Source organism: Euprymna scolopes, chromosome 11, assembly GCF_053919585.1.
Source record: "Euprymna scolopes isolate OS-2025 chromosome 11, ASM5391958v1, whole genome shotgun sequence".
NCBI classification, from domain to species: Eukaryota; Metazoa; Mollusca; class Cephalopoda; order Sepiida; family Sepiolidae; genus Euprymna; species Euprymna scolopes.
In genome coordinates this window covers 16,855,816-16,866,302 of record NC_136492.1, presented here as the reverse complement: position 1 = coordinate 16,866,302, position 10,487 = coordinate 16,855,816, and the positions used below count along the sequence as shown (strand labels likewise).

At 32.8% G+C, this 10,487-nt stretch overlaps 1 protein-coding gene across 1 annotated transcript in view; it reads left to right on the top strand.

Moving 5' to 3' along the window:
* The window catches only part of LOC145287774 (orexin/Hypocretin receptor type 1-like), a 340,017-nt gene that overhangs the window by 288,141 nt on the left and 41,389 nt on the right, over positions 1-10,487 (top strand). The window contains exon 4 of the mRNA XM_080135599.1: positions 4,300-4,418. Coding sequence (XP_079991725.1) covers positions 4,300-4,418 — 119 coding nt within the window. The remainder of the gene's footprint in view (positions 1-4,299; positions 4,419-10,487) is intronic.

Sequence of the window (10,487 nt, the reverse complement as noted above, 5' to 3'; positions counted from 1 at the left end):
TAGCCCCAAAAGTCTACAGGGGACGTCAAATCCTGGTGAAAATGAACAAACAGTGCCTTAACATATGTAAATTTGAGTTCTACACCATGCAAAAAAAGAAATGACTAAGTCCATCATTTGCCCCCACCCATTTAGCCTCAAAAGTCCCCAAGGCTTTAACATATTTAAATTTGAGTTCAACACCATGCAAAACTGCTAAATAGACATATACAGAAGATTTGGGACAAATATGGTAAAATAGTCCCAAAAATGGAGTGTTTTTATTAGCCCTAAAAGAGCCCTTGGGGCACACCCAAGAGTTATCACGGCGTATAGACAAACAAAATGAAATAGAAATCAGTTAGTTACAACTTTTCAGAAAGTTTTATAAAAATCCAAGGCATCAATTCTTTTTAATCAGCACAAAAGTGTCAATTTTAGCCATTTTAACCCTAAAGACACCCCTGGGCGTGGGGGCAACCGAAGTTTTCCAGGAAAATCCGTTCTGTTACTTTTTTACTCATATCATGTTTAATGTTTGTGCAAAATTTAAAAAAATTTCAAGACGTAGGTATTGAGAAAAGTGTGGACAGACGAACGGACGCTGGTGAATTTACAGGTCCACCTTTTGTCGGGGGACCAAAAAGTAAATTCTGGAGTATAAAAGATTGCTAGTTTTAATCGTACCACTCCCGTCTTCGTAGCTTTTCCATTTTTTTTTTTTTTTTGTCAAGAAATAGAAGCCTTTACTTATCTCCCTGTTATCCTAATTTATTTTCATATTTTTTAGCACAATGAGGTCCTTTTCAACCTCTTAAATAAGGAACTGTTTGAAGATGCCAGAAAAGAAACATAATCTTTGCCCGGTAATCACATATTTTTATGGACTTTCGTTCTGACGTCATTGTAACGTAGTCGTTACATTTTAACATTCTGAACCAATACGTTGTATCTGAGATAGTCGTAATGAAAACAAACAAACGGAAGAAATTCGACTCGGCATTATTATTTTTTTTTTCAGTTTTAATAAAAGGCATTTATTACCGGTACTTTCCAACAACGCATTCCATATTGTTTTAAACGTCTCTTGCTTCATCTTCTCTGCCATGTAGCTAACAAAACCTTGCCGTCTCGGCACGTGCTTAAAAGTCATTCATGCAAGTACAGGATAACATGCAGGCAGTTTTTTTCTGGTCCTCGCGCCACGTGCTTCATTTTCCCCTCTTTTTTTTTCTTTCTTTCCACTGTGACGTCACTTTGCGCACTGACACGATCATCTGCATATAAGTCATGCGGGGTGCTATTGCTACAAGCGCTAGCGGCTGCTGTTGCTGCCTCACCTCTGACTTTTAAGGCATCACTTAAACTTCTTCATCCGAACACAGCCCTCCTTTTATAACAATTGGCCAATCACGCTCCAGTTTGAAATGTCAGTTTCGTCGTTAAAGTCGTAGATTGAATATTCGCAACTTAATGATAACCGCTCTCGTTTTTTTTTGTTTGTTTTTGTTTTTTTTATTTGTTTTGTTTTTGAACCCATTCTAAGGGTCGATACAGGAGCTTTTATCACAGTAATTTTATCGATTTCCTTAATTGATTATCTTTAAACAAACGATCAATTTGGTCCCTCCGATTGATCTCTCGAAAGTCCATGTTAAATCATTTTCTTTCAAACCAAATAACCTTGTTACCAAGCAGATGTTTAATTACGGTTGTCACAATTTGCGACTGATAGCATTCTATTTTTTTTAAGGAATCTATTAGAACCAAGGAATTTATTATAAGACTAAAACTTGGTTAATCACCGTTCTTTTCTCTACGGCTTCGCTTAGCGATGCGTTTATAAAGCATTGTACACCCGAATCGCCGTCGTCGCCGTGAATCTAGTTTCGACTTGTTTATTGCTAAACAGATTTGATGTTTATAAAATAAAATTAATTTTAGATGAGAATTGATACTTTGTATTATTTAGAACAGGGTTTCCCAAACCTCAAGACACAATGGAGCCCTGATAGGACAAAGGTTTTTCACGGAGTACTAACAAGATAATTTCTAAATTAAATATGAAAAACATTAATTGCAAATTTTAACACTAGCTGATGATAATGTTTGCAACCATTTTTTGTTTTTGATTATCAGAAATTGTTGCATTTTTTGTTATTTTTTTTTTACTTTTATTTTTCATGAACCATCCTGGAATCCTTTACACCTGTAGTTGTGTATCATATGTCTTTCCAGTAAAAAAAAGGTCTAATTTTTCCATATAAAGCATTTGGTCTTCCAGATTCCTTTAGACTCACTCAGGGAGCCCCAGAGCACCATGGAAACGACTTTGAGAAACCCTGATTTAGACTGCTGTCAGAAAGGACGTTAGCAAAGCGAAATAAATATTTACAGATAAACTTATTTATGTTAAAATGTTTTAATGGAAAGCAATGTTAGTTTTCATAACTACCACAAACAGAAATGTTAACTTGGTGAAAATGAAAGTTACAGTATAAACAAAATGACGTAATGAGATAGCTTAAAATTACATGTATCAGTTAGTCAAGAGTTGGGAGTCATAGTGAGCAGACACAGTCGGTAGTCAGAGGAAGAGAGACGGTCTACGGACCGTAATGGCTCAGAGTAAGAAGAAATGTTGAGAGCAAAAATCTTGGACTAGCGTTGCAGCTTTCCAATAAGGGAAACATCCGAAATAAAGTTGCTGTAAATACCACCAATGCTTCGGGTTGCACGAATCTTTGTTTTTAGCTTTTCTGAGAATCCGTCAAATCAAGACCAAAGATGGATAAGGTAGTTTCTACATTGGCTGATGTAAAGCCCAAGAGATTGTTATTTGTCTCTGTTTGTTATAATTGTTATTTGCCATGTTTATAAAACCACTAGACAATCAATAGAAACATTCATATGTAGACGGTCAAATAAATTAACGTATATATATATGTATATATATATATATATATATATATATATATACAAGTCAATAAATACACACATCTACCACCCCCATGTTATATAGAATCCCACCATACGACAAACTGTCACAAAACTAACTCCTACTTCTTGAAATGTCCGTAAATGAACTCTGAATATATTGATTTCTATGTCCGGTCCTTTGTCCCAGTCACTTGTCACACTTTGATTAATAATCCTATTTTAGTTGCCATTGTGCGCCTTTGTAAACAACTTTCTCTTCATTGTCTTTCTACTAAACTTACTTTCTATACTTTTGTTCTGCTGATCAACTTATTTGCTATGTTTGTTATAATTTTCCCTTTTTTCTTAATCACTTCCTAACACTTTGGGGAAGTGCATCGATAGTATCAGAAATCTAAAAAATACATTTTATTTACCTCCAACAAGACTATCCATATGCTGTCAACTGTTGTCCACTATCGTTAACCCAAAACTATCCACATGCCGTCAACTGTCGTCAACTGCCGTCAACCTAAGACTACCTACATGCTGTCAGCTGCCCACTGCCGCCAACCTAAGACTACCTACATGCTGTCAAATGTCGTCCACTGCCGTCAACCCAAAACTATCCACATGCCGTCAAGTGTCGTAAACTGTCGCAAAATTTATTCGACCTCTTTTTTCTGAGAATCGCTCCAGACAAGGCATGAAACTGCTTGATGTAAGGAACTAAAACAATTAATAAAATAAAAGCAATACTGTATAAATGTAAAAAAAATACCTAACGATAAGAGTGAAACGGGTAGATTCTAATCCAGAAAACAGCAACATTATTTTAAAGGACAAAATAAAGGAAGGGAAAATTACGTTAAACTTAAAGTAACCCTTCTAGTCTCCTAAACTGTCCGTAAAATAACTCTAAAAGTATTGACCTCTATTTCCGGTCCTTTTGTCCCAGTTATCACCACACCTTGATTTACAATCCTATTTTCCATCGCCTTTGTGTGCCTTAGTGAACAACTTTCTCCCCATTGTTTTTGTACTAACCTCACTTCCTATAAACTTTCCTTTACTGATAAACTCATTTCCTCTTTTTGTTATTGTTTTTCTTCTTGTTTTTCCAATTTTTGAATAATATCACAGATAGATAGATAGATAGATAGATAGATAGATAGATAGATAGATAGATAGATAGATTGATTGATAGAGAGAGAGAGTGGGGGCGAGACGATTTAAAATAAAGATGTTGCACACACATTTTAACTCTTTCATTTGTTTTTAATGTCTCCGAACAACGCCGGGTAACCAAGTTATTGAAAAAGAAAGAAAATAAAAATAGAAAGACTAAAGTTCTGAGCAAAAACTGTACTAAAAACGTGTTTCCATTTTGTGTTTTGACAGACAATGCGGCACCCTGAAGACAATCAACGCAGAATGGATTCCGGTGTTCGCCATGGCCGCTAGGTGGCTCTGTTATTTCAACAGCGCTATCAATCCTGTCATTTATAACTTCATGAGCGGTGAGTTCGATCCCAGACTTATTCAATTAAAGGTCGATTTCGGTGCTTCTTTTGGTTTGTGATCATTTAAACTAACGCATTTCAGGTGAAAACATTATTACCTACTTACGTGTCATGTCGGAATTAGTATTTATTCCAAAACTTATGGAAAAATGAATAAGTAGAAAAATAATTACAAAAAATATATACGGCGCTGGTACAGATTGGTAATTTTTCAGATGAAAACGTAATTATCTAATTATATGTCATGTCGAAATTAGTATAAATTTTAAAAAGAGTCGCCAATCTGATAGGCCCTGAACTGGCATCTAAGCTTCAGCCTCTGTCCCATCGACGAAATGTTGCATCCCTCTGCCTGTTCTACAAGTATTTTAATGGTGAATGCTCTGACGAATTGCAGACACTTGTGTCCCCACGATGTAGACACCCTCGACAAACCCGACAGGCAGCTAAATCCCACCCCCACACAGTAGAGATCCCTAGATGTAAAAGATCTTTCTACTCCAGTAGTTTCTTCCCTAGAACCGCTAGACTCTGGAATTCCATTCCAGGTCCCTGCTTCCCTAACTGTACTGGCATGCAGAAGTTCAAGTGTAACGTGAACCGACATCTTGCTGCCCAAATCTCAACATAGTGCCCCAGTAGTTGCTGCCCCTGATAGTAGCCCCCTACACCAAAGTGGCAATGTGCCTTGTTTGGGGTGAAAATGTAATAAAAAAAAAATAAAAAAAAATATGATCGAGTAGAAAAATAATTACAAAAAATATAAAGGGTGCTTGTGTAGATTAGCAATCTTTTAAACCAATGCATTTCAGATGAAAACAGCATTGCCTACTTACGTGTCATGTCGCAAATAGTATGAATTCTAAAAATTATGAAAAATGATCTAGTAAAAAATAATTACAAGTAAATATAAAAATGATTGAGTCTAGTAATTTATAGAGTTTTTTTAGTATGTTTTTATATTGGAGAGTTCGCAAGATCCAGGGGAGGTAACTAATCGATCATTTCGATTAAATAAATATGTACCGCCATTTTTAAACGTAATGTAATTATGGCTGAGTTTTTCTTTAAAATGTTTCAATCTGTGACAGAGCACGTATGGGCGCGTGTGAAAATATCAGCAACAGCCGAAGAATAACTGGCTAGCGAAAATATTAACAGCAGCCGTTAAAAAACGTATGCTAATCAGAAAGTGTGCGCGAGATTTCGTCACAAGAAAATGAGAGAAAAATACACCACATGGTTGAGGAGAGAAGCAGGTTGAGGGTCGAGCAAGATGTGTGTGTGTGTGTGTGAAAGTCGAGAGTGAGAAAGAACTGGCCAGTGCCAGCGTAAGTGGCGGCATCAGAGACTTTTAAAAAGCACATGTGTTTGCAGAAAAGACTTTGAAAATATAATGAAATGTGTTGTTTTGAAAGAACCACAAATAAATGCATTTCATTTCCACTTTTAAAAAATGGCGAGTCGAATGTTTATTTAATTCCTATTTATTTTTGTTTGTTCCTTTTGCAACGATATCCACGTTACACACCTACTGGATCATTTTTAGTAACTTTTGGAATTTATATGAATTTCGATAGGAAACGTAAGTACGTGATAATGTTTTCACCTGAAATCCCTTGGTTTAAAAGATCATCAATCTAAACTAGTACCTTAATATTTTCTTATGTTTGAGTTCAAAATAGTGTTCGGTGCCTAGTAGGGGATGCCCTTTTCTCTTTCCTGTAGCTTCTTTCTCACAGAAGAGAGTTCGCTGCTTTATCGTTATTTTCATGGCAAGTGCTTGTTTGAGCTCCAATCTATGGTTCCCCTTCGCCAAACTTTCAAGAGAAACACTCGTCTAGTCGAAAACACTATTAATAAATTCCCTACTCTTTATTTGTGCCTAAACCTTAACGTAGATTCCATAAACAAAGTTTCTTTCTTAGAACGGCACGCCTGTGTACCTGTCTTCTATTTGCCTGCTTTCCAGCTGACTACAATATGGCTGTCTTCAAGTCCAATGCAAACAAGTTCTTGATGAGCAGTCCCTCTTAAGTTAACAAATTTACCGCATCTCCACTACTAATGATTCCTATGATTCTGATACTGTACAATCTTTAATCCTTATCCACGAGTGGCCTCTGGTTCTTAATAAGTGGTGAACTCTATGTAAAAAAATAGATAAATTTTTGAGACAGAACCAAGCGAAATGTCCGATATTTATTATCTCAAAATTAAAAATACAAACACATCTAAAAACAAAATAAAATGTCTCTGGATGTCTGGATGAAGATTGAGACGTCGTATGACTTGAATTGTTCGGATCTCTGTTCTCATCTGGGATGGTATCTTCACAACGTTTAGTCCAATGTAATAGAAGTAATATATAACTTAAGTAATATTATAATTTCTAATGTAATAGAAGTAATATATAACTTCAGTAACATTATAATTTCTAATGTAATAGAAGTAATATATAACTTAAGTAATATTAAAATTTCTAATGTAATAGAAGTAATACATAACTTAAGTAACATTATAATTTCGAATGTAATAGAAGTAATATATAACTTAAGTAATATTATAATTTCTAATGTAATAGAAGTAATATATAACTTAAGTAATATCATAATTTCTAATGTAATAGAAGTAATACATAACTTAAGTGACATTATAATTTCTAATGTAATAGAAGTAATATATAACTTCAGTAATATCATAATTTCTAATGTAATAGAAGTAATACATAACTTAAGTAACATTATAATTTCGAATGTAATAGAAGTAATATATAACTTAAGTAATATTATAATTTCTAATGTAATAGAAGTAATATATAACTTAAGTAATATCATAATTTCTAATGTAATAGAAGTAATACATAACTTAAGTGACATTATAATTTCGAATGTAATAGAAGTAATATAACTTCAGTAATATCATAATTTCTAATGTAATAGAAGTAATACATAACTTAAGTAACATTATAATTTCTAATGTAATAGAAGTAATATATAACTTAAGTAATATTATAATTTCTAATGTAATAGAAGTAATATATAACTTAAGTAATATTATAATTTCTAATGTAATAGGAGTAATATATAACTTAAGTAATATAATTTCTAATGTAATAGAAATAATGTATAACTTAAGTAATATAATTTCTAATGTAATAGAAGTAATATATAGTTTCGGCTTCAGATATAGATATAATATTATAATTTCTAATGTAATAGAAGTAATGTATAGTTTCGACTTCAGCTATCGACGTAATAATTTCATTTCTAATGTAATAAAAGTAATATATAGTTTCGGCTTCAGATATAGATATAATATTATAATTTCTAATATAATAGAACTTATATATAGTTCGGCTTCAGATATAGATATAATATTATAATTTCTAATGTAATAGAAGTTATATATAGTTTCGGCTTCATATATAGATATAATATTATAATTTCTAATGTAATAGAAGTTATATATAGTTCGGGTTCATATATAGAGATAATATTATAATTTCTAATGTCATAGAAGTAATATATAGTTTTGGCTTCAGATATAGATATAATATTATAATTTCTAATGTAATAGAAGTTATATATAGTTCGGCTTCATATATAGAGATAATATTATAATTTCTAATGTCATAGAAGTAATATATAGTTTGGGCTTCAGATATAGATATAATATTATAATTTATAATGTAATAGAAATAATATATAGTTTCGGATTCAGATATAGATATAATATTATTATTTATAATGTAATAGAAGTAATATATAGTTTGGGCTTCAGATATAGATATAATATTATAATTTATAATGTAATAGAAATAATATATAGTTTCGGCTTCAGATATAGATATAATATTATTATTTATAATGTAATAGAAGTAATATATAGTTTGGGCTTCAGATATAGATATAATATTATAATTTATAATGTAATAGAAATAATATATAGTTTCGGCTTCAGATATAGAGGTAATATTATAATTTATAATGTAATAGAAGTATTATATAGTTTGGGCTTCAGATATAGATATAATATTATAATTTATAATGTAATAGAAATAATATATAGTTTCGGCTTCAGATATAGATATAATATTATTATTTATAATGTAATAGAAGTAATATATAGTTTGGGCTTCAGATATAGATATAATATTATAATTTATAATGTAATAGAAATAATATATAGTTTGGGCTTCAGATATAGAGGTAATATTATAATTTTCAATCCATACAAGCAGATATAAAATCCCCATTAGTAATAGAAGTAATAGTATGGCTGTAACATGACCGTTACGCTTGACCTGCGTTCGTTACAGTTCAAACCTTTCACAGACCCCCACGCCTTCTGGTACCATCGCAAAGAAACGAACAAGCAAAAATTAATAAATCCGACTTAACTTTTTTGTTTTAGCAAAAGGCATTTATTACCGTTACTTTCCAAACAATGCCTGCTTCTTTTTCTTTCTTTCTTTTTTTTCTCTTTTTACTGTTCATATCTTCTAATAAAACCCCGCCAGCTCGACACCAGTTTTAAATTATCTCGCCTCCACCACGGAGCCACACGTCTATCTCGCCCAACGTGCACTTTGCTTCTCTCCTCGATCACAAGCCAGTCATAACCAGCCATTTCTCGTCTTCGGCTTTACACGTTAATCTTTCCCGACGCGCACTTTGCTTTTCTTCGGCCACGTGAGGTCCTTTTTCTTTTCTTGTGACGCAAGACTGCGAACACTTGCTAATTTGCATACGTTCTTTTAACGACTACTGCTGCTAATAATTTTGAAAGCCAGCTATCGTACAGCTCCCACTGATATTTTAACACGTGCTCATATGCTCTCTCTTACATGTCTTCGGCTTCAGATATTGAAGTATTAGTATAGTTTCAGCTTCAGAAAGACAGGTACCAAATTTCGATTAGTAATATAGGTAACTAGCAGACCGCCCAGCATTGCCCGGTCGTAAAATATGTTTAAATCTGATATTTTGATTAATGCAGATTTCGTATCTATTATTATATTATATTCAACCCAATATATAGTAATAATTTAAAAAGTTTAAAAAAAAAATGACCCGTGCGCCACTACTCAGAATCGAAACCAACAGGTTTAGCTTACGATTTACATTTTCCTTCAACGTTAATGCGTGAGCTATGACGACATGTTTGCTGCAAGGCTAAAAATTAAAACATGAACACATAGCTATTATGTTACGTATGCATATTCGTAATGCAAACGTTTTACATTCACCTGGCAAATTCCATTTCTTTAATTTTCACTTTTGCACCGATTTTCCCCGGTTAAAACCCAAATATAAAGTTTCGCATGGGTTCGAATACATCATATATTAAGTTTCATGTCTGTAGACCAAATAGTGACAGAGGAGTTTGGGTGGGCAAATGTTTTTAAACAAATATATATGCGCATTCAAGAAAGCGGTTTGTGTTTACTAATTTATGTAAATATTACGCAAGTATAAATTATGTAGAATAGCTGCATGAATATAATTACAAGTTATAGGTGACTAAAGATGATCATCTATCTATCTATATATATATATATATATATATATATATATATATATATCTATAAAAGTGAACGCATCTCTGTGTGTCTGTCTGTGTGTGTGTCTATGTACATTTTCCTACGCAATAACTCTGTCAATTTTTAGTCTACAGACTCGAAATTTGATATACAGGGTACTGAGATTTGGGAAAATCTATGTGATCGGGTTTCGGTCAGAAATTTGGCTGTTAAGGGGTCAAAGTTAAACGATTTGACCTTTGAGAACTCTACTAAACTCCTCCGGTCATTTTGGGTCAAAACACTTGAAATTTTTGATATAGGTTCCTTGGACATGGATCTAACTTAATAACTTGATTAGAGCCCAAAACAATAAATGTTAAGGGGTCATAATAGGGGTCAAAGTGATAAAAAAAATTACCGTTGTTTTGTTTTATTTTTCTTGTTTTTTTTTTTGTTGTTGTTGTTTTTTTTCTTTTTGCTCAGCATACACCCCGAAAGGCCCGGGCAACGCCGGGCACCCATGCTAGTATATATATAAA